This window comes from Athene cunicularia, assembly GCF_003259725.1.
Source record: "Athene cunicularia isolate RWA chromosome 2 unlocalized genomic scaffold, athCun1 chr2_part1, whole genome shotgun sequence".
NCBI classification, from domain to species: Eukaryota; Metazoa; Chordata; class Aves; order Strigiformes; family Strigidae; genus Athene; species Athene cunicularia.
In genome coordinates, this window is record NW_020799095.1 from 134,821,148 (window position 1) to 134,846,854 (window position 25,707).

Sequence of the window (25,707 nt, forward strand, 5' to 3'; positions counted from 1 at the left end):
CCGTCCGAGAGCAGAGAGCGAAAGCAGCGCGAAGCAGCAAACCTGCGGGGCTTTACAACTCCCCCCTCCTTTCATCTCCGGCCGTTGTCTCCACCCTCGGTACGCTGTGGCTCCTCCTGGGGAGCGGTGATGCTGAACCCGCCGGGGGTGCATCAGCCCAGCCCGGGCAGCGCGCTGCCTCCCTGTCGCCGCCTCCCTGGCAGCGGGGAGCTCCCATCTCCCGTGAAAACGCTGTGTTTTCATCAGTGCCTCAAACCAGAGAAGATAGCTTTTTAGCCTGTGCGAATGAGCTGGAGTCTTGGAGGGATTAACCTGTCTGGTAATTGAATTTACAAAGATTGAAAGTCCAGGTGCTGTCGGGGGAGTGGAGGACGGGACAGGAATGGGACTGTGACTACATGGAGAATGTCCTCTGGGGCTACGGCTCTCCCACACTCCGCTCCACTCACCCTTTGGCACGGCACCGTGCAGAACACGTGCTGAGACCGAGTGTGGGGCAGAAGCGGCAGTGGGCTGATGAAGATGGAGAATGACACAGGGAATGAGCAGAACCAAACTGGGCTACCTCTGTCAAGCCAGGAGATCATTACAGCTGGATACCAAGTGGTTACCATCCTCTTGGTCCTCCTCATCTGTGGACTGGGCATCGTGGGCAACATCATGGTGGTTTTGGTGGTCCTCAGAACCAAGCACATGAGAACTCCCACAAACTGCTATCTGGTGAGTCTGGCTGTGGCAGATCTCATGGTGCTTGTGGCTGCAGGACTACCCAACATCACGGAAAGCCTGTATAGATCCTGGGTGTATGGATACGTGGGGTGTCTCTGCATCACTTACCTCCAGTACCTAGGGATCAATGCCTCTTCCTTTTCCATCACTGCCTTTACCATTGAGAGATATATAGCCATCTGCCACCCAATCAAAGCTCAATTCCTATGTACTTTTTCAAGAGCCAAAAAGATAATTATTTTTGTCTGGGCTTTCACCTCCATATACTGTATGCTCTGGTTTTTTCTGCTAGACCTTAATACAGTGGTCTACAAAGACACTACTGTTGTGTCCTGTGGCTACAAGGTGTCCAGGAGCTATTACTCTCCTATCTATATGATGGACTTTGGTATATTTTATGTTGTACCAATGGTATTGGCGACTGTCCTCTATGGCCTGATTGCTAGAATACTGTTCCTGAACCCCATCCCTTCGGACCCAAAAGAAAACTCTAAGACATGGAGGAATGATGTGGCTCACCAAAGCAAGCCTGTGAATTCCAAGATGACTAACAGGAGTTTCAATAGCACTATTGCTTCTCGAAGGCAGGTAGGAACAGCACTTTGTAACAACTTTCTGAAACCTACAACCCACTTGTTTTAGAGATCACTAGTCTAAACCTGTGAAAGGGTGTAAAATATATTCTCCCTCTTCACTAAGTAATCAAGCTGAAATTCTGTGATACATATACATATGTATTTTTTTCTTGCCTAGTCATTATTACCTACTGCAAGGAGGACTGAAAAACAAATAGTATTTAATTTCCTATATCAAAAAACAATTAGGAAGTGTCAATAAAGAATGAAATCTTTGTAATAGTAGTTTCTTTATATGACAGCCTGTTAGTAATCCTGCAAAATACTCAAATGACTCTTGAGTTATTTTTGAGATCTGAAGAAAAGGAACTAGCCTGGGAGTTTAGGAGACTTGAGGTTTTGTCCCAGCTAAGGCACTGTGTCACTCTACAAACGCAGTCAAGTTGTTACTTTTCCTAACTCTCCTATGAAAAGTCTACGTAAGCAAGTCTGTATATAAAAGTGATTTGTAAATCCTAAGTATCTTTCTCATTCTGTCTCATTGTCATAAAACATTTTTATGTATTGATGTCTCAAAACTGAGGCATAGGTTTGACTAGCTTCTTTTTATATTGTTAGATATGTATGCTGCAGTGTGTATTTATACAAGTAGAATATAGTTAGTATATTAATTTTTTGATATTTGCAATAAAACATACTGCCTCATACTCACACAGCGTGCAGCAGGTAGCGCAGTCAGGTGCAGCGTTGAGAAATGCAGGGCACATCACTTCTCAGCTGGCTTTCAGGAGCAGGCTCCAGTTGGGTCAGGCAGCCTGATGCGAGCGTGGGCAAGTGATGCTCTATGCTCAGTGACTCGCTCACATCGCCTGGCAGCTGCTGCACGGCACACTAGAACATTGCTCTGCCAAGCAGTGTGCTTCTACCTCCCGGCACTGTACAGTTCCCTCAGGATGCAAAGCTGAGCTGTGCACACCTTTTCAGACAAGCTGAGTATCCCCCTTGGGTGATGGGTCAACTTTATATTCTTATTTTGTCTAGATTTCTACTGTTTAATGAGAGGGACTGTTTTCCCTTATTAGAGACGACACTGGCCTCAGAAGTTAACTGAGCTGCCTGCTAGACCACCGAATGCTCGCAGAGCCCTAAAACCGTGCTTTGAAACGTACAGCAGAAACATGGGCTAGGTTATATTTCATTATGTGTCTCCAATTATAGGTAATAGATTAGAGGTGTTTAATTTTGGTTTTCTTTGTCCATTAATTAGTAGAAGAAGATAACCTGCTTTTAAGTTCTCAGTATCACTTTAGTATACATGCTTTTTACACTGAACTTTGCTGAATGTGGATACTGTTATATTCTGAAACCAAAACGTGAGGATTATAATGTGATGTGGTTTATGTCTTGTAAAGACAGAAAACCTTTTTCTAAAAGCCTAAGTAACTTGATTGTTTAAAGTACCATTATGAGTAAAGTTAGCATTTGCATATAGTACAACATAGGAAGGAAAGCAAAGTTAGTGTGGTATTGTTAGTAATAATTTTTATGTAATGGCAGCATGTAAAATGTAGCCAGTGGCATCAAATGGGGAAACACAAGTCCATATTCAGAAAAATCTAAAATCTCAACAGTTAATAAAACACACAAGTGTAAATTTCCTGCTGCACTGGCAAAGGCATGTATAGTTGACAGAATAGTTTGGTCTCATAGTGAGTTCTGCCGTCATGTGAACTGTCCATATACCTTCTCAGAACTGTGCTTGCACTGCAGTGATGGACTTGCATAGGATGTCCAGCCTGTGATCTGTAGAAAAAGTGACTGAAAATGTAGTGTACACTTTGTACTTCCGTGGCATTTCTCATATTTATCCAACAACATTTCTACAAATTGAAATTTGTGGAGGTTCCTGTAGTGGTTTGGCTCCGGCTGGCAGACAAACACCCAGCCAGCCACTTGGTCATTCCCTTCCATAGCAGAACAGGGGAAAAAATGGGAAGAACAGGAGCAAGAAAGCTCCTGGGTCCAAATAAGGACAAAAAGATAATTTATCAGTTATTGTCATGGACAATGCAGACTTGAGCTGGGGAAGATGAGCTTAATTTATTGCCAGTTTATTGCCACAAGTTACATTCAGTCCCTTCCATGAGGCAACTGGCAGTGCAGGGTGAGTTGCAGTCGGGTTGCAGAGGTTTGTCTCTGTCACTCCTTCCTTCTCACTCCTTTCCACTCTTTCAGTGTGGGTCCTCCATGGGCTGCAGTCCCTTCAGGTGGTGCCTGCTTTGCCAAAGAGCGCCTCCTCCTCTGACTTTGATGTTCCCTCTACTGTTTCTCACTCTTGTTTTGTTTTCCCCTCTCTTTCTCTTTCTGGCACTTTTGTCATTTCTTAAATATATTTTCAGAGGCACTTCCAGCTCATCTGTGTCTTGCGGTAGGTCAGCTGGAACTAGATAGAACCACTTGTGTCCAGCACAGGGCAGTCCCAGGCCTCTTCTCCAAGAGGCCACACCTGCAACCTCCCAACTGTAAAAACCTGGACATGGAAATTCAGTATAGTTCCACTGAGTGATTGTGATTAATTGTTATTATAATTAACCTATTTTGAGCTCACATTTATATAATATACCAGAATGAAACAGTAAGTTAGATAGGTTTCCTCAACCTTCACGAAGATTTAGCTTAGGAATTTCATAACCATTTTTGACAATTAATCCAACATGACAGTATGTAAATTGATTTCCCCACTTAGTCTGTCCTGGATTGCTTGACTAATCTGGATTTAACTTGACCCAGACTGCCAGGTCATACCATTGTCTATAATTTTTGTGGGACTTCGCATTATCTCATCTATGTTTGGAAAGTGTTTCATTGTTAAAAAAAAAGGTCAAAACTTGCTTTTTGCCTGGCCAAGAAAGCATTTTCTCCCCTATTTTGTCACACAGTGGCCATGCTTTAGCAGAAGATCACTACCTGAAGCTGTTTCACAGCAGAAGTAGACTGTATAGTCCTGTTGGGTTTTTGACTTTTTTTAAAAAAAACTTGTATTAATTTGTGAGCATATAACTATATATGTGCTGTCAGTTTTGCATCTCTATGTCTACTTCTAAGAATTAGTTTTCTATATACAGTCAATACTTTCTATTGTGAGTCATACAGTTCTGCAATGACAATTGTTTTCCTCAAAAATGACAATATATCACTTAGGTTTCTGGTATGAGATTTAGCCCAGAATTAGAAGCTGACAGACTAAAAATGCAAAGAGCAGCTTGGAAGCCATCCTTGATTAAACAGCTAGGATGCTTCCTCACACCTAGCACCAATGGAAAGAATAGAGCAAGGGAGGAACAACCCTGATATGGCATTTAGAATAGCTCTGTGCTCACAAAAAAAAAGCAAATATAGAGTAAAATAACCATTCCCTTACAACTATGGAGGACAGCTATCTAAGCTGAAGCAAGGGAGGAGTGGGAAGCTCAGCAGTGAGGTAAACAAGGTGGGAGGGAGGTGACTATTTCTGAAGGAGGATAGACCATGTTCAGTTTCATTAGAAGAGATATTTTCAGTCTCTGATGTAAACAGACTTAACACCATCACTGAAGTGGAAAAAAGTTGACAAGTGGTCAGAGGATTTCTGTTCCATTTACAAAATAATATTCTGTAATTTAGAAGGAAGGCCTGAAATATATTTTAGAATGGTGAGTTAAGCCTATTTTAACATAATTTCCATGTGAGGTGCGTAGGAATGAGCTCAGAGTGAAGCCGTAGTACATCTCCACTGAACAAAAATCAGCTCTTCCAGGTATAAAGTGGTCCTCTGCTTACTCATTCCATTCCCTGCATTCACCCTTCCACCCACATGATATAAAAGCTACTGCACTATGTTAGCTTTAGTAAATATTTACTTCATTCCGATGTTTGGAAAGCTAACAGGAACAAAATCTGTTTACTAAATGATCAGTACCCCCATATCAACAACCACCAATGGACAAAGCCTTCAAAGTACTCTTCAGGATACCCTGAAGTTTTCATTCAAAGCACTGCAAGAAAATACTGAACAGGGAAGACAAGCAAAAAAACCCAGGTATAAAAATCAGTCCTTTTTTTTTAAATGTTCAAAGAGAAGGAAAGACACAAAATAAGATTTTCTTTCTCTTAAAGTATCTCCATTTCCAAGACATATTTGTTTCACTGAACAACATCTGCTGATGTTGGACAATTACTGAAATCACATGTTGTTTACACTTCAGACAAAAGTTCTACCAAGGAAAGGAGCACCAATACATGTTCATAGGATGTGTCAAACTCCATTCTTACATCCACTTCTGATGACCTAAATCAATCCCACTCTTGCAATATTTCTTCTGTTTTGAAGAACTGTACTGGATAGCAGGGTGTGATAGAGTTTCATTTGACAGTCAGGCGCTCCACACATGGGAGTACCTTTCTAATTCATTTTGTACATCAGGCTCCTGGTGTCCCAGAAGGAATAGGAAACAGTTCATTCTGCCTCTTCTTTATCAGAAACTAAATCCAGCTGATCATCTCTTTAGGGAAACCCATAAAAGTCATTTATTGCCTTTTCAGAGCTTTTGATCAGCCACTAAAAGTCGGTAGGCAACATCTGACTTTCTCCTGAGGAAAGATCTCTGCCAGAAGAAGGGGAGATGCTCCATTTTCAGAGGAATCAGTTTGTGCTCAAGGTTATGTGGCATTAAGCTGTGAGGAATCAATTAGTGTTACACTTCGATTTAGTATTGAAACATGCAGGTAAAACGTCAAGCCTGTGTTTAGTTTGTGACTAAAGAAAAATCTTAAACACCTATTAGGTCTGATGGAGCTGGTGATCACTGTGTTGAATGGGCTTTCAGCTATGCTTTGCAAAGAAAATAACCTTGCTAGACAGAAGTTCATATATAGCTGAACAATACCAAAGCATTTGACTCTAACAGGGGGGCTCAGTAATAAACAGTGACATAGTGTTTTTTCCAACACTAAGATTACTAGCAGATGAAAAGGTGACTAAGAGTAAGATGAGTTCTTTTTGACCACAGAGAAACTGTAGAATATTTCTGCTGAGTGTTTTGCATAATTTGAACCTGAGAAAACAATGAAATAATTCTGGTGTACACATTTACTCAAATTAAATGGGAGGGAAATTGAGAAACCAAAATTTTCAAGTACCCTTCAGTTTAATCTAGGTCACGGTAGATGAAACTTCAAAGCTTGACAAAGGGAAGATCAATATGATTAGAAGATGATGCCATGACAAAGAATATCTCTTAATGCCAGACAGTTCAAAGTCCTATTTGCTTGATTCAGAGCCCAAGATGGAACTTCAATGCAAATTCAATATTAAGATTTATTTAACATCATGTGATCATTTGGACAGATGATCACAGGTCCCAAGGAGGTGAACTGAAGTTGATTTCTACTCACTCACCAGAAAATACAGACTATTAATTTGGAGCTGTCCAATTAAAGACAAAATTCAAACGTGTAAGGAATCCTGGACCTCATGAAGCACTGGGAGACTGTAGTTGTTGTCATAGAACTACGGTAAAAACTGCATGCAGTGGCAAGAAAGATTGAACATGATACAAAGGATCGTGAGCCATCAAGGGACTTTGTTCCAGATCCCTCAGGACCTTAGATTAAAGAAATTTCCCTCCAATACTTTGTTATAAATTAACAGAATCACTGAGGCTGGCAGGCGTCTCTGGAGATCATCTAGTCCAACCCCAATGGTAGTGATGCTGTGGTAGGCTGAAGACATCTGGCTTGTTAGCCGTTCTTCTGCCACTTTGCTTTAGTTTCTTCACTGAAGTTGCAAAGACAGATGCAACAGTTAGATATTTCATTTATCAGGTATGCATTATAATTGTATTAGCCTACCAATTCTTGTCTTTGCACTTCCAAAACGGCCTGTTATTGGTACTTGCAAACCATCCATATTGTTAAGTATCCAGAAAACACATTCACTGACTGTATCCTAATCAAAATGAATCTCAATCAAGAAAATATTAACTGCAGTTACAGTCTTTTATTACACATAAATAGGAATGTGTGTGCATAAATTCAATCTGGAAAGAATACAAGTGCCTGTACCAAAGACTTGACCAGATTGTCCATTACCAAAAATTGCAGACAAACCAAATTCAATATAATCAGCTCATTGCCTCTATCAAGCAGTTCATATTCAACTTACATTCACACACATTACAGCTTCAACTTTACATATGCCTGAAATTCAACTTAATAATTCTATAGTCTTTATCCATAGTCTTCCTTTCTGTATCTTTGCACCATAAAGTACTGTAAGTATCAAAATAAATCCCAACACTTCTTTTTCATTGCTTTTTTATATACAGCTCCCCACATTTCCACTTACTTCTAAACAGTCTTTGCTTGAAGAAATAAAAGAAATAAATATTCCTATTTGAACTTTGGAAGATTTAGACACTTATAGTTACTGTTTAGGAGAATTAATGCAGAGCAGACGTGTACCTGTGTTGGTAATAGTTGAAGGCTAATCAGAGTTTCCCCTCCTGTCCATTTTAGGCATTCTATTCCCAAACTTTTTATTAAAAAAAGCAGGGGGAGAAAAGTTTCATTTAATGACTAGAAAATGTGTTAGTCAAAGTATTCAGAGAATACAAAGGTTCACTAATAAGTAACACCAGCCAACATTAGATGTTTCATTACAGCATACAGTACAAGAGAGAAAAGGTATTTCTGCCGCCGTTTTTGTTTTTTGTTTTTGTTTTTTTTTTTTTCCTGTGGGTGCTTAATTTTGCTAACAGTTTTTTTTGTTTTGTTTTGTTTTGTTTTGTTTTCTAGCAGAACAGGTAATAGGATCCCTCAGCATTTCTTAAACATTAATGTTTTTTATTATGAAGATCTGAATCATTTTGTCCTGCTCAGAAGCATGAAAATGTCCTGAAGACCTAGGCATTGTGGGAAGGAATAAAAGAGTGAGAGAACTTAAAACTGAAGGATAGAAAAGGGTTTTGTCTGTTATACAGGAAATCTTTGAAAATGTGAGGAAAATTAAATCCTTTTTCTAAGAGTACCTGTTGTGTGAGCTACCTTGTCAAGCAGCTCATTACCTTTTAAAATAGGGCAAGAGGCCAGGGGAAGCAGATAGGAAACAAGGAGGCAACCTAGTCCCCTTTTTATAGCAGCTGATATGCTCATGAAATCACAACCTGAGCTGTGTGCTTCCTTTTCTCTTTCACATATGCTCCTCATCTGTTTGGTCCTCCACATCAGATCCCAGTTCTGGCTGTATTGATCTCTCCCACACTTCCATTTTATCTCATGTAGCTCAGCCAATGGATCCCAAATTTTTTTCTTGTCCATCCATAATATGAACTCTGAATTACATATTTGCAGGTAGATTTCATACTTTCCCCAAAGGAATTCCTAGTTTCGTCTGGTATCAAGGGGACTGTGAAAAATAAATATATCCTTAGATCGCAAATGTGTTTGTTTATACTTGAGATGGGATCCAATCACTTAACCCTATGCACATGTCACAAAGTTAATTGCTTAGTCCAAACAAATCATCTAAGGTCCCTCCCTGGTTGATTAAAGCCCACGGCATCCTGGCTTGTCAGAAATGGTGTGACCAGCAGAAGTAGGGAGGTGATAGTCCCCCTGTACTCTGCACTGGTGAGGCCACACCTGGAGTATTGTGTCCAGTTTTGGGCACCTCAATACGAGAGAGATATCGAGGTGCTGGAGCGAGTGCAGAGGAGGGCAACAAAGCTGGTGAAGGGCCTGGAGAACAGATCCTGTGAGGAGCGATTGAAGGAGCTGGGACTGTTCAGTTTGAGGAAGAGAAGGCTGAGGGGAGACCTCATCACTCTCCACAGCTCCCTGAAAGGACATTGTAGAGAGGTTGGTGCTGGTCTCTTCTCACAGCTGATTAGTGACAGAACAAGAGGGAACGGCTTTAAACTGCAACAGAGGAGGTTCAGGCTGGACATTAGGAAAAAGTTTTTCACAGAAAAAGTGGTCAGAGAGTGGAATAGGCTGCCCAGGGAGGTGGTGGAGTCACCATCCCTGGATGTGTTTAAGGGTCATTTAGATGAGATGTTGGGGCATGTGGTGTAGGGGAGAACTTTGTAGAGTAGGGCTGATGGTTGGACTCGATGATCCCAAGGGTCTTTTCCAACCTGAATGATTCTGTGATTCTAGAGAAAGTCCTCTCTTAGACATTGATGCAGTACATGATGACCTGTCCCCCAGAGAAATCCCTCTGTTCTCTCACAGCAGAGCAAGCACAGATTACAGTTTACAATGCAAGATAAATTTTCTGTGGCTTCCATGAAATCCTCAATCATATTGCATGTTTTCATTTGCAGTGTTATTATATCAAAACCTCACTTCTGTTATTTATTTAATCCTCCTCCTCATTGTACAACTTCTTTTGGATCACAAAATCACATACTGGCATATACAATCTCTGTGCATTGTAATGAACACCACCAAGGAAAAGAAAGAAAGATAATATTACATGCCTTTAAAACACCAAAGTGACTCTATGGCACAGTAAATTAGTAAATATGACTATTACTTTTACCTATGTAAGACTGTAAGAAAGATTAGTGTTCAAAGGAGAAGGAGGCAACTACCAAACTGTGAGTAATGAAAATGTCTCATAAAAACACTCCATTAGAATGACAAGGTTTTGGAACAGGAAGGAAAAGGAGAATATTGGTTCAGAATTAAAATATTGGGAATCTGTTTAGTAAAAAAACATTTTAAATATTTTTCAGAAAATTCTCAGAAAACAAAAGATAGGGCTTGAAGAACAGTTTCATGTGGCCAGGAACACACACAATCTCAAGCACTTCACTATCATTCAAAGTACACTTGAAATTTGGACTAAAATGGATTTGCTCAAAACCTTTTAATCATGTTTTCGGTCTCTTTAACTGAGAATAATTTGTACTCTGAGTATAGAATATGCAGTGGACATCCACAAGAAAAGAGCAATCAGTGTATGCTTGCCTTCACCTGAGTAATGAATGAGGATGCTAATGCCACTGTTTTCAGGGAGATTTGGTGTATCCTTACAGGTAATAAAAAGCAGGTTCTTAAAAAAGTTTATCCTCTTAGCACTCCACTGACGTCACATAATTAGCTCCCCCTAAATGATGTTTTGTTATGTTTCGTATGAAGTGATTTGAAAAAGGATTACTTAAGCAAAGTGGACGAAACTTTCCCTAAGCTATTTCTGTGCAGCTCCATCCACCCCAGTGAAGATTTCTGGTGTGGATAAGAAAGTAGATTTGGCCTAAATCATGTGTTTAGAAGCTGGGTTCATCTATAAAGGCAAATTCAGGTGTGAAAAAAGTCCAGGACATGCTTGCAGAATCTTTGGATCAGAAGCCTCATCCTGCAGTGGGGTGACAAGCCCTCTGACCACACTGGGGACAAAGTGAATGGTGCCAGAACACCTAGGAGCTGCTGCCATTTGCACATAGGTCATGCTGTGATGTAGCTAAGCATGCAAAGCCACTGCCTCCAGAGCCAGCTTAGGGAGGATTTACCAATGAGCAAATAATTATCTGAACTCAGCCTCACAATGGGTCCCAGAGAAACGACTGCTAGTGATCAGATAGATCAGACAGTGGAATTTCTGCCTGGCAGTTGAGAGCTTGTGTCAGATTTGTGATTTGTGGCAGCTTTGGAAGGATATGCATTGCAGCCAGTTTAAAATTATGGTGAGTTCTCCTCCCTGCCCTGCACTGACTGAACCACCAAGAGGTGCCACCAAAGAGGTGTCATCCATGGCCACATGTTTCTGCCTCTTCTCTTGCACTGACTGTAGACTCTGTGGCAGCTTATGGCTACATGAATTGGATCACTGACCTGAGCAAACCAAAAGCCAGCTCAACAGAGAGGTGCTTAATTTCAAGTTGAACCAGCAGTCTGACCTGACCCACACCCTCATTTCTGGGGCCAGCACAAGGAGGGAGGTGAGAGCAGGATGCTTTTTTCGCTGCAGTCACGGCTTACTTGGGGTTCAGTTTATGTCAAGACCAGGAAATTGTGGACTCTGAGTGCTGCAAGACAGTGTCTTTCCTGGCATAAAACCTGACAGTGAGAAGCTAACCTCCTGGCATTTTAAATCACATTCAGATCTGAAGACTGAATTGATTTCAGCTCAGGGCACTTTGTGTTGTGATCATGATATTTTTTATCTGGTGTTAAGAGACAGTTCTAATACGTTGTCAAATCACAGCCTCAGTAGGATGAACATGGCAGCAGTACAAGCGAGTGGTGTTAGATAGTAGGAAAATGCATATCAAGCTGCCAGTATACATAAATTTAGCTAATAGTTTGCACACTGCATACATATATGTCTTTTAGGCATATAGAACACAGTCACTTGAAGAGTAACAGCATTTCTTCATTGCTGTAAAGTATTAGTTGTGTGACTAAAATATCCCGTTCCTGATAGTACGATCAATTTAATTCTAGCTCAACCCAGGATTCAAACTAGCAGCTGCACCATTGTAAGTGATTCTCCGGGCAATTGTTCATTAAAGACATGCTCAGAAGAAATTTAAATTGCCAATGATCAGTAGGTATAATAATAGAGTTCCCTGCTGATCTTCTGGTAGCGAAGTACTTTGATGCCGGTGTAGACAATTATCCACTTGCCTTCTGAATGTCTGAGCTCATGCAACACATCTGTTAGTTGGGCTCAGTCCCATTGTTAATCCAAGCTCCACAAATGGTTACTTTCTTCCTTTAAATGTGAATTCTTTTCCATTATGAATGATTATTCTCAGTTGAATGGATATGCTCAGTTTGGAGGCATAGGCTGGAGTGGAGCTGGAGGGAGGAGAAGCAGCAGGTGAGCAGTCCTGTGTCTTCCTCAGCCAGAGTGGGTCAGTACTGGGTCACCTCACTCTTTGAAGCCATGTTGATGGGACTGGTTGTTTCAGAATTGGTTCAGAAATGAGGAAAAATCATCCTTTCGGCTACCTGAGACATTCACATTCACATATTGCTCTATTACAATGACTGTGCAAAAAACCCAAGAAAAGTAGTCTATGAGTTGTAAGGAAATGTATGAGTCAAATGACAAAAAAAGGAGATAATATTTCTCAGCCTCCTTTTTTACTTCTACTGAATACAGATATAGGGTAATCAAAAGTGAGGGTGAAAGGAAGAGAACTATAGGACAAAATTATAGCCTTTTAATATGTACATTTAAAGATAAGTAGACAAAGATGCATTATTTTGTAGCATAACTTTGCTCTTCATCTCATTCGTTATCTGTAACAAAACCCAACAAACTGGGTTATATGTATATGTGTCTTTATGGATAGTTAAAATACATCCCTTAAGCAATGAGATGGCACTTTCTATATAACCAGCTATCTGATCAGAAGACAAGAGAATTGCATACTCTCCTATAACTTCAAACTCAAAAAGACACCTAAAACTAGCATGTATTTATAAGTGATTTTAGCAGAGTTATCTGTCTGTCCCCCTGGAAACAACTGAAACTCTTATTGATCTACATCTATCCTTTCTGCAAGCAATGAAATTATAACCCATACAGTCAGAATGTATCCTGTGGTTACAGGAGTTTCTGTTTTACTGAAGCATAGCTTCAGGTACTCAGAAAGAAGGAATGAAGCAAAGATAAAAAGAAGTACTTTAAACTAATCTCTCAATAGAAAACAACAGTTTCATGTCAAGAAGAAAACAGTAAAAAAAGAAAAAACAGAATCAAAAGAAGCAGTTGTAACTCACCAAGTTAACCAAGTCATCTCCTGATGTACATGAGGCTGTGACACCATGCTATCCCACTGTCACCTCTCACTGTGCTTTCTATGTTTATTAACATATTTCAAACATTCTTTAATGTAGAGATTAGAGAATACCATACATACGAGAATTAAATTATTTACAAGAGAAAGACTTTTTACAGTGAGGTTTTTTTCCTAATTTTTTAATTATTTCTTGTTCATTTCCTTTCAGCTATCCTGGGTATCCTCAAAGGATGTTTTTTCTCTATTCAAAATGAATTTACACAATAGAAGAAAGTTCTTATTATAATGAAGTTTTGTTGATAATACTTTTTTTTTCTTCCTGGTTCTGTAAACTTTGTCATTTCAGAGTAAACCTCAAATAATGAAATTAATGGCTTCAGGTTCAATTACTCTATGAATTATACTAGTCTAAAGGAGGAGATTAATGTTGTTGGAAAAAATTACTTAAATCCCCATTTGAATCAACACATTCTTCCAGCTTGAGAAGTTCCAAAGTCTAAGGTCTACAACAATTAGCTTACTGGGATATCACCTGGAAAGAGTCATTTAACAAAAACTAGGAGGAATTTGGACCTTTTTTTTTTTTTTTTTTTTTTTTTTTTTTTTTTTTTTGTCCTTCTTACCATAGAAAACCTTTCTGAATCAAATATCAGAAATTCCCAGATGAAGACTCTGTCCATAGTTTTGCTTTGGTCCTAGAGTTGTAGGAATGCACATGCTCCTTCCAAGATGAGTACTAACTTTCTGCCCTTCTTCTGTCTACCTCTGTGTTCCCTCAGGTTACCAAGATGTTGGCTGTGGTTGTTATCCTATTTGCATTTCTGTGGATGCCCTACCGCACACTGGTCGTGGTTAATTCCTTTCTCTCCAGCCCTTTCCAAGAAAACTGGTTCCTGCTATTCTGCAGAATCTGTATTTATTTAAATAGTGCTATCAATCCTGTAATTTACAATCTCATGTCCCAGAAATTCCGAGCAGCCTTCAAGAAACTCTGCAACTGCCAGCAGAAACGGGAGAAGAAACCGGCCAATTACAGTGTAGCCCTAAATTATAATGTCATCAAAGAGTCTGATCATTTCAGCACTGAACTAGAAGATATTACTGTCACCAATACCTATCTGTCCTCGGCAAAATTGTCCCTTGGTGATAGATGTTTGTCATCTGAGGTAACAGTTAATACATTTTAATGTTTACAAGGGTAAGGTCCTCATGAACCAGACCATGTTCACGTGCATGGGGCTGTGCTGGGCTAGCTTTCAGCCGGGACAGCACAGCAAAGGACCAGGGAAGGCTGGTGATGACAGATGATGCACCACCAAACAGGGCATGGTGGGGAGGGAGAACTGCCCGGCTCTAGAAAGTGATGCTCTCAAAGAGCCTTGTGCAGAGCATGATGTGTCTGGGAGGATCCAGGGTATGGGGAAGGATGAGGAGAAGCATGTATGTTGAGCCTTTCTCCCTGAGGAGCAGAGGGCAATGGTGGAGCATCAGACAGTGGTACTCAGGCATGGTGCCTCATGTAAATGTCTGGCAGGAGGGTGGGCAGTGGTGCCTGAGCTGAGCGATTCCTCCTAGGCATGCTCTGGCTACCTGCAGGAGGTCAATGAGATATTTTCTTGTGCCTCACCCCCTGGCTCCAGCTGGGGGTTAACTAGCCTGGTGACACCATGCAGCTGGTGCTAAGAGAAGACATGGATGTCCCCCACACCAGCACTCTAGTCCTGAGAGTGCTGAAAGTCACATCTGTTTCCATGCTGCCTGCACCATCCCTGTATTTAGCACATTTGTTTAACCCAGCTCTCTTCTACATGATGATGTATGTTACTGTTTTCATGATGATTTCCTACACAACACTACTTAAATGCTGTCTGTAAACCTGTATACTTTAGATCTTACGTACAAATGCTCCACAGAGAGACTGAGGTTTTTATTTCATTTTGGAGATTATATGAGAATGGAAAAATATTTTTTCTCAGTTTACTTCTTCTCTCCTCATTTTCAGGCCTGAAGCCCACCTTGTTCTGAGTACACAGTCATGTAAAACCTTTGGATGCTCTGTTTCCACCAACCTGTATGAAATGTAAAGGCATTTCTGCTCACAGAATTGCAGGAGTTACCATATATCTCTACACACTTGTCTGTGTCCTACATGAAAATGCAGCCTCTTGGGAAGTGAAAAGAATATACTGCTGAGTCTAACTGAACAAAGCACATAACACAACATAACTTTAAACAGGTGAGTTGACTTCAGAGGAATACCCAAATCCTTTGTCTCATGTATTGGTGTGGTCTGCGTTCTCAGAAAGAGCAAGGCTGCCGAGGACGCCTCCATGGATGCAGAGCGGGGCAGTGGATGATGTCCCACATTACGAATGAAAAGCACTTGCCTTTTCATTTTAGCAAGAAGAGGGAGCAAGACCACAGGGGTATCCTTCTTCTTGAGGACTTCTACCTCAAATTATGGGGAGTGTTTTAAAACCAGGCAGAATGCGATACCTGTGGGCATTGGCCGGGGGCAGGCTGGCCCCTGAAGCCTGGCCTATGAAGCACAGGAGCTGGCAGAGCTTTGGCTGGAGCAGAGCCAGCAGCTGAACCCATGCAGGTGGTGTTGCAGTGTTTTCTAAGTCCTCTGCACTGGGGCTCTTCCCTATTTACCTGGGGCCTGAGGCTTGCCAGCATCTGCCTGAGCAGCACAGGCCATCAGATACGTGCAGTGGGGTTTGTGTCTGTGCAGATGCTCCATCACCATGGTGTCTGAACACCCAGACAACTGGAAGGGAAATGTCCAGACTCTTTGCTGCTTTTAAAATAATAAGGAAAAAATATAATGACAAAGTCACATGGCAGATAAGCAGGCAAAGCTGACTGCAGTTCAAGATTCAAAAGAGAAGAATATCAACGTTATCGTAGAGTTAGTACCTAACAGTCGCATCTCATAGATACAGTACTATAACAGTGACATACACTTTGAACAAGCCTTTGCTTTGTAGAGTTTGATGTGAAATTACAGAGTTCTATGGCATTGTATGGCTCACACTTCCTTAAAGCTACAGTTTGCCACCATAAGGGAAAGTCAAGGAGAGATATCAGTTAGGCATCTATTCAGTGCTTTCAGACCAGGCCCTAGCTCCCATTTCTTTTCTTACTTAAAAAGTGATCAGACCTCCAGGACAAGCAGCAGGCAAAGATCATGTGTACCATGCAAACCTGGTTATACTCTCAGAAACACAATTGGCTGGGATAAGAACTGAGCTAAATATTTGTGTAATAACAGTAACATGAATATACACTTTTATCTTTACCCTTTTCAGAGTACAGACTGAACCACAACTCCTACAGACTGAGAATATCACAAGTAAATTCTCACCTTATTTGCCTTTTTGCTCAAAAAGTAATTTTCTCCTTTCTCAGTCTCTGTCTCCATAGTTCTTTTTTTTTTTTTTTTAGATGCTCAGGTGAGGCATTTAAGCCCATATTCTTAGTGAGGTTTCATCAAGGGCTAAAATCTACGTAGATGATTTTATATGCACCATCACTTGGAATAACAAATGAAAAGGAATTAAGGAATTATTTCATGCTGATGTTTATTTGTGCAAACAGAAGTTATTATCCACACAAAACTGTGTGCACAACTACAGTACCTAAAATTGCAGATTTAAGTTAAGGTGTGATTTTAACTCATAATGTGCTGTGACTATGGCTTTAAGGATGTTATTCATGAAATCCATGCTAATTTTTTTAGTGATTCCTACACCTAACACTACGAAACTTTACTAGATATCTTGATAATATGATTTTAGATCTTTTTCTGTGTTTGCTCTTCTAACAGCAACCAACCTCTTTTTTTGTACCTAGATGTTGTAGATTGGATATATGGGCATGTATTTACTTAAAAATTTGTGTGATTTTATTAATATTATAGCAAACTTTTTTGCTAGAAGCAAAAGTAACTGGATGTCACAATTACTGACTGCAGTAATGTAACTATCTTTATATACTTATTTTGCAGATAACAAATTCCTTTGCAACATTTAGTCTGAAAGAATTGTCTGATTGCTACTAATATTGAAATCCATGTCTATATCCTCATTTAATGGCTTTGATGTAAGAGATTGCATTCTGATTGCATTTTTATTTGTAACAGAAGAGATGCTGCTGTAGCATCTGACTTTTGGAGCTACACAGCTTCCCGTGTGAAATACCAAGGTGTTGGAAGTTTCAGTGTTGGTAAATTGTGCAGCTGAGAATGGTTAGGTGTATTGAAAACACACTTGGGTTCAAATTAGTGCGTGACCTCTTTGTGGTCAGAGTTAAGGATATATCAAAGCAGCTCCGATGTATTTTGAAGGGGTTTATGATTCTCCTGCGGAAGGGAATGGCACAAGTCAAATGGTGAAAGTCTCACTAGCTTCCCTTCAAAAACAATTATCCCGTACAACCGACTGAAGGACTGATACTGCTTCAGGAGTTGCTGCCCTACTACACAGTGAATGCTTGGATCAGTCACTTGGCATTTGGAAGCAGTCAAATATTTCTGGGTTGTTTTTTAAAAAGCAATCAGATCTAAGCATTGTCACCATGGAAAAAAACATTATTTCAACAATGTGCAAAGCTAAATTGTGCTTTCAGTAATGTTGCATATGCTTATTTATTTCTCCACTATTGTATGAACTCTACTGTGTACAGTTGTTTTATTTGTTACAAACTGTAGTGAAATTTCAAAACGATCTTTCAGTATTTTGTTATCTCTTCTTCAGACAGAAATGTTTCTTTGCTGTTTTGTTCTTTTCAATAAGAGATTGTTTTCTCCTCATTCTTTACTACTGGGATACAGTGATACAGAAACGCTCGTGAATTGGTTCAGGCAAAGTGATTGGGAGTCCAGAATTCCTTAATTTTGGAGCTGACCTGGTAATTTGAATTCACACAAACTACTCAAGAACAGCTGATTTAGAAGGAATTTCTTTTTCTGATCTCATTCATTCACTGCATGTGGTTTATGAATTTGTTTATTAATATGATCGTGAAATTGTTCAGAGAAATGTACTGCTGGTAACTGTAATCCTTCTAAAAATGAAGAACATTTTTTGTTCAAAAGAAGCATTTTGTAATTCTTTGATGCATGCCACTGTGGAAATTAATTTGTGATCGATTTTGTTGCTACTATAATAAAATGTTGAGCAAGATAATTTTACTACAACTTTAATTTTTTAACAACCACTTGAATACCTTTTGCCTTGCTGCCCTTGGAATTGGACAGATAATGTAACAATATTTTTTGTCATCTCTAGGGGAATGAGCGTCCTAAAAAAGCAAGTTTTGCTTCCTGAAGGAAGAGCAGTTTGCCAGTAGCCTAGAAGTTACAGTGCTTAAGTGGGAGGGGATTCATGTGAATCCTTCCTACAATGATTATTTATGCATTTTGCATTGCACAGCACAGCATTAAACAAGAAAAAAAAAAAGGGGGGAAAAAAAAAAAAAAAAAGGAGAAAAAAAAATTCCGGGAGTAGGGACAGAAACTAGAAGTCACTTTGTTCTTTGGTCCCCACAATCAACTTTGTTGATTACCTACTTGATGAGTACTGCCTTGCTTTTCTGGTGGACCCAGCCTTAAGAGGATGAGTGGCCTGCTCTGATTTGCCTCCAGGCAATGCATAGGAGATTCACTCCCCCGGCGAGCAGCATATACACAAAGGCAGAATTCCCTAGAGGCCAGACTAAAGCACATCTCCCATTTCTTGGGTAAATGCACTATCACTAGTACTAAAGACAGATGGCTCATTGTCCCATAAAATCAAGTTGACTTTTGTGAAGTCCAGGTAGTAAATGTCTTAATCTTTTTACTTGGTACTCAACTCAAGTTGTCTACATGGGGATGATTAACCCTATACGTTAGTACATAGTAGAGATTGACATGCTGGAGAGCAGATCTGCAGATATGAAGCACTGTGGATCCTGGTGAACAAGTTGACCATGAGGCAGCGATAAGCCCTTGCAGCAAAGAAGGCCATAAACCTCCTGGGCTGCACTAGACAGCATTGCCAGCAGATCAGGGGAGATGATCCTTCCCCTCTGTTTAGCATTGGAGAGACACATCTGCGGGACTGTGTCCAGTGCTGGGCTTCTCAGTGCAAGAGAGACATGGACATTCTAGAGTTAATCCAGTGAAGGTCTGCAGAGATGATGAAGGAAGTGGAGCATCTGACATATGAGGAGAGGCTGAGAGAGCTGGAATGGTTCAACTTGGAGAAGGGCAGGCTCAGGGGGATCTTACCAGCATGTATAAATACTTGATGGGAGAGAAGCTGGACCCAGGCTCTTCTCAGTTGCTCAGTGACAGGACAAAAGGCAATGAGCACAAATCAAAACACAGCAAATTCCACTTAAATATTAGAAAAAAAACCTTCTACTCTGAGGGTGGCCAAACACTGGAGCAATTTTCCCAGAGAGTTTATCAAGTTAGGGTTACAAACCTCACTCTGAGCTTTCAGATTATATCAATTGAATGTTTATTTGTTCCCATTCAGATAAACTTTGTTATTTGGTGGAGATGCAAAATTGTCCTATTCCTCTGCAGTACATTGCATTTCTCTTTCTTTTATTGCAAGTGTAAGAGGTAATTTTTCTAATTGCTTTGAGACTTTGTGATGCTTTCCACACATGTACTTCTGTTGATGCTTTGATGCATAAACAGGGACAAAAAAGGCATTTGGTACATGTTGTTAGTATTAAAGGTATAATAGATTTGTGCTGCTTCAAAAGATACAAGTTCCCATTTATTGCCAGTTCTGCACATAAATCTATGAAATATTTTTTTTTTCTGAGAGCTGCTTCAGTTTAATTTCAGTATTAGATGTTGCCACAGTTTTGAGTAAGAGAAAGATACCACAATATTTGATATTATAGCTTGCTTTGTATCCTTTTGTGTCAAAAGCATATGTCTACATGTCTCTCAGACTTCTTAGAAGTCATGGAATGGACTCATCTGGGTAGGGGAATCATACCTGAGAGAGGGTCTCCTCTCATGCTAAAAACAAGTGCTTGAAAAGATAAAGAACTAGTGAAGCACTGTCTGCCTCCAACACACTGCTTGCCAACATGCCATAGTGAAGTGCTGTAAGGAAACAGGACAACGACACAGATGCTCTTGTCAGACTGTGGCAGCCAAGATTTATGATATTGAAGCTATTACTGCTCACACAGATGTGAGGATGCTAAAGCCACCAACACCAAAGACTGATACCAGTGGTGTTGCTCCAACATCTTCTGAAATAGAAAATGCTATTACCATTTGTCAAATTACATCTTTTCAAATCTGCAATTATTGCACATATTTGTATGAGCATGGTGGATTTTTTGAGCTCTCAGTTTAAAGCTGGTATTCAAGAAAGAACAAGAAATAGAATCATTGCTTAGAGTGTTTTAAAAAAACCTGGGTAAATCTCCTGAGGGATAATCAGATAGATCTTAACAGGCTGGTGACAGGCCAGCTAGCCATCTGGATTTTGTCATGACTTAATAAAATCATATGAGGTAGAGGAATGGACCTCTACAAAAGCAATAAATTACCAAAATAAATTAAAAAGCAAACAAAACTAACCGACCAACCAAAACCAAAAACCATACACATAACCCCCAATAAACCATGACAGTTTTAAGAAAAGGGATGTACTTACAGAAAGTACCTGCTGGTCATATGTTAGTATTATTCATATGATGACTCTCATCTGAAGAAAAAGTATTGGTAAGACCTTACAGAGCTTGTGGATTGTGCAGGAAGATGGAGAGATATCGATAACTTGAAAAGTCTTTCAAGAAAGTGGCACAGGTGCAAGAATGCAGCTTCTGGTCACAAGATCCACCACTAGGGACAAACTTGCATAGCCCCATCACCAGGTTGTGCCTCGTCAAACACTTGGTTGAAAGAAAAACCCAAATACTATTATAACCTCTTCCCAAACAGGCATAGAAATAAGTTTTGAAATGCATCTATATATACTGTAGGCAAGTCCCTTCTGCCAGCTGAAGGTCATTGATATGACTTTCTCAAATAATTGCCTGAGAAGGCAGATAGATTTTTTTCAGACTGGAGGAGACAATGAGCATGGATGGACTTGTAAAGGATACAGAGATGTTCAAACTGTAAATCTGCTCTAACCAAACTCACCTGGTGAATAAGACCACAGTGAGAAAAAAAAGTTTCAGTGAATGTCTGAATGAGGAGCCATATGTAACTTGACATATTAACCTGTGATGGCATTGTTCTGTGCAAATGTAGAGATCCAGAAGTAAACTTCACACTACCAAAACCAATTTCTCTGGATTGACCATAAAGATGGGTTGATTCCCCAATGCACTACATGTTCCCTGTATGTGCTGATGGTGCACCATGGTGGGTGCACCCAGCAAGCAGCTAAGCCCCCAGAGCTTCTTGCTTACTCCCCTCTACAACAGCAGCAGGATCAAGAGAATGTGAAGAGCAAAAGCAAGAAAACTGCAGGTTGAGATAAAGACAATTCATTAGGTGAAGGAAAGAGGTTGGAAAAACTAAGCAATGAAAAGGCAGTCACTGCTTGTGGGAGAGCTGAGCACACACACGACCAATGTGATCAAGCAATGCCCGTTTATTACAACTAGAAAGCCCTTTTATAATGTTCTCCTGCACGCGTGAGTAACATGCAGTACAAGTCCTCAAGATTGGACAGTTAACTTAGCCCGCGCTTTAAACCTTCTTATGATTGGATAAAAGGTGCCACATCAGCCTTGCCAGGCTTCCTGCCTTGTGGAACTTCCTCTTCTGTCCCAACCCCTTCCGGGGGTTGTTTGTCTCCTCGAGTTTCTCCCCCCTCATTCAGGGTCACATCCTTATCGCATTCTTGCTCGGCTGAGGCTCTTATCACTCTTGTTCTCATGCAGGATTGCTCACATGGCCATTCTCTCGCAGAAAGCCCTCTAGAATCCCAACAACTCCCCACCTCCCACAAGCAGACCAATGTCCAGCTAGTCTCTGAGCCACAGCCACCTTGGAAGCAAAAAACCTCACACTCTTCTGTACCACTTGTCTTTATTGCTGGGCATGATGTTATTTGTTATGGACATCCCTTTGGCCAATTCCGGTCAGTTCTCCTGGCTGTGTCCCCTCCCAGCATTTACCAGTCCCTGGCTTAGTTGCTATGTGCCAGAGCTGGAAAAAGGAGAAATCCTTGATGCTGTGGGAGCACTGCTCAGCAACAGGCCAAAGTACTGGTGTGTTACTAACACACGTTTAGCCACACAGCACCATATGTGCTGCTGTAGAGAAGGTTGATTCCATCCTAGCCAGACCAGTTCATACATTTATATAGTTATTATTTCTTAAAAATGCCTAATATATTAAGATTTTCTTTTGGTAAGTAGACATGTTTAGTGCTATGGTACAAAACCAGATTTAGCACCAGATGAGGTGTCATCCAGAGGTTAGTCGACCCTGCTAAGTTCCTGTGAGAATCTGCTGAGAATGAACAGGGCCTGTGCAGAGACACATCTTCAGGGAAATCTGCTGCTTCTAGTAGGACAAGCAGCAGAGATTTCTGACATTGATTCACTGGAAGTAAACACCTGGGGAGATATTTTCCAAAGGAACATCTAACAGATGCAAGCTGAATCTTGTGCAGTTTTATTCAGAGTAGCTGATGGAGGGAAGAAACTCGACTGCAAACATGCTCAGAGACATCCCCCATGTTCACACTCGCTCAGGGCCTGACTGGCCCACTAGCCGCACCGGAGGGATGTTGTGCTTCCTGGGTCAGTCAGTGTCCTGTAACTGTGGTCGGGCCACCTGGCTGCATCTCTGTACAAAGCCTCGGGGCTCCCAGATGGTCCTGCTCAGCAGTGGTCACCCTTGTACCCCTCCAGGCTCAGATGACCCACTGGGGCTGGGCCACATGTCCTTATGGTGCCTTGAAGCCACTGCCACTACTACACCCAGCCTCATCCATGTGAAGCCTTAGTACTAGCTATCTTTTCACCTCTCCAGCTATCACTCATATTTAAAGTCCTTTAGACTTGTAATTAAGGTATGTGCCTATGTGCACACAGGAAAGCTCCTCAATCACAACCTCTTCTTCACTGTTCATGTCCAAAAGAATAAGTAGCTAAATAACATTACATTTTAATTAATTAATAATTATTAATTAATGACAATAACTAGTATTAATTAGAGGTCTTTGCTGCTTCATTAGGAAGTTAAATATATGTTACACATTTTACATAGAAAAATAAATGAGCTGAGAGAAGTTCTAAATTTTTAGCAAGGAAAAAATAAGGGAAAGCAAAGCTTCATCTGCGCTGACAGAGCTGTACCCTGAGTGAACGGAATTCCATCAGACAGCAAGATATTTCTGCTCTGCACACACTTCTGATCCAAATGGAGAGAAAAGCTCTCGGTCTGCCAAAGCCAAAGCATGGGGCAAACAGACAGAATGCAAGAAACCACGGAAAATAATAACAACCTCATATTATAAATTTAGATTGAGTGTAAAGTAGATAAATGTTCCTTCTCATTGTTAACAACTATTTGCATCCTATAGTTTGGATATATTTAAACAAGGAAACATGAAAATCACAGAATCAACTAGGTTGGAAAGGACCTTGAAGATCATCTAGTCCAACAGTTAAAATAAAGATTATAATCAGGGGGTTTCACCCAAAACTTCACTTGACTCATAGTTTCCAATAAAAAAAGTATAGAAAACAGGTAGAGTCTATATTTGAAATACAGCAAGCACATCTAGAAGGAGATTATGGAAAGATTTATGGTTTCTTGAAAGGCAGAATGTACTGTGTTCAAGCAGACATTGTAATTCAGCAGGACAATGAGCAAAAATTACATAGGGTCAGTGAGTTATTCAGCACATAAGATGCATGTTTAGAGACTAAATTGGAAAAGACAGCTCTGTTGTGTGGGAGCCTCTTCAAAAGTTGACTCTTTATAATGTAAACATGAAATTTAAAAATTTAATACTGGGCCCTACCCTGTTTATGCAGAACAACAATTAAAAGAGCAAGAAAGACGGTGAGAACATACGATAGACATGTGGAAGAGGCAGATGGCAATATCTCTACTGCAGTGGAAAAAGTTTAGTCGAAGTTTGTAGAGGTCATGTCTAGTAACAAGTTGCACACCATACAAACTTCAAAAGCTGTTGCTGTTACACTAAAATAGGATGTGACAAGATGCTTGAAAGAGACTACTGTGTCTGATGTACTAAAAAACATAAGGGAGTATAGAGTGAGCTCAGACAGTAAGTTCATATTTTTCTAAATTACAAACTCTAGTTTAATTTCCCCAGTGATATGACATTCTGGAGTGTCAGACTGAAGTTCAATAGGCTACTTGTTATTTTGACTTCTTAAATTAAATATTTTGGTGCTAAGGAAAACTGTTTTGTAGGTGATAATTGCATACGAATAGTAATGAATTAAGCGGCAGCTTGGCATAGGCACTGTTCTGCTGCCATCAACACTGTTAAGCTGTTGTACAGTCTCTGGAGCATGCCTGACCCCATGGAAAGTAACAATCTCACAGGGAAAGGTCAGGAGTTAGCCTGGCCTGGTAGTATTCCCAGTAAGGACTCTGGGTGTTGCCACCCTCTTTGCAAGGGCAATAGAATTTACACGGTACGGACACGGACTGTGCGGTGCCTGTTGGGTCTGAAGCTAGCAAGCAGATGGTAGTCTAGTTTTGAGTGTCAGCATAGGCACAGCTGCTCTATTTTATAGGAACTAAATGACTTTAAAGTCTTTGATTTATATTTTCTCTTCTCCAAAGGAAGTAATTCACCTTTGTACCCTGTCTCCATAAAGAAGTTAAACTCATAGCACTTGTTCTCTGCCGGCAGTTTGGTCCTGCGCATTCAGATCTGAAGTTAGACTTCTGTACTAGAATGTTTGTCATCTTTCTTGAATGATGGTAGTTGGACTAACAAAAAAATTACTTGTCCCTAAAAAATATCATCCTGATATAAACAACAAGAAGAAAAAAAACTTTAGTATAATATGGAATTATATATTTCATAGAATAAATCTTTTATACTGTTCGTAGATTGTGCTGTTCACCAGGAGTTAATAAAAGGACAAGAGAAATAAGCAGTACAATGCAAAGAAAGACCAACTGAACACAGTTAAAAAACCACTATAGAAGGGATAAATGCCATCCAATTATGCCAGTAACTAATTACAGCTTTGTAAGTGCCTTTCTCAAAGATTCCAAGTTTGTGCTGAAGTGCTATCAAAATTCTTCCTACCGCAAATTTCATCAAACACAAACATATGCTTGGTGACCTCTATGTGCCTAAAAGCTTTGCAGAACAGCACTGGCTAATGAATTAGAACTTTATTTTTAAATAAGAAAGTACATATAAGTACTCTCATTTCAATGAGATGAATCCCCTTCCCTTTGCAACCCATAGGTCAAGCTCACAACTCCATTGCTGCCTCTGGCACAAAAACCTACTACTGATGTCTCGCTTTCTGCCAAGGAAGCCACAGCACAACTCCACCCTGACCATGCACATCAGTTCTCAAGACCATGACCTCTGCCCGAGACCCCTCACAGCACAGTGGGGCAT

At 40.3% G+C, this 25,707-nt stretch overlaps 1 protein-coding gene across 1 annotated transcript; it reads left to right on the forward strand.

Annotated features, from left to right (window-relative positions):
• Nucleotides 1-234: 234 nt before the first annotated feature.
• TRHR (thyrotropin releasing hormone receptor) lies at nt 235-18,257 on the forward strand. The gene is made up of 3 exons (XM_026843473.1): nt 235-1,317; nt 13,879-14,265; nt 15,102-18,257. The coding sequence occupies exons 1-3, from the start codon at nt 517-519 to the stop codon at nt 15,105-15,107; spliced, it is 1,194 nt and encodes a 397-aa protein (XP_026699274.1). The 5' UTR covers nt 235-516; the 3' UTR covers nt 15,108-18,257.
• The last annotated feature ends 7,450 nt before the right edge of the window (nt 18,258-25,707 follow it).

Excerpts from the sequence above, each read along its gene's own strand:
- TRHR (XM_026843473.1), top strand. The coding sequence starts at position 517 with ATGAAGATGGAGAATGACACAGGGAATGAGCAGAACCAAACTGGGCTA. Across the intron at positions 1,318-13,878 it reads CTATTGCTTCTCGAAGGCAG|GTTACCAAGATGTTGGCTGT; the intron begins GTAGGAACAGCA and ends GTGTTCCCTCAG.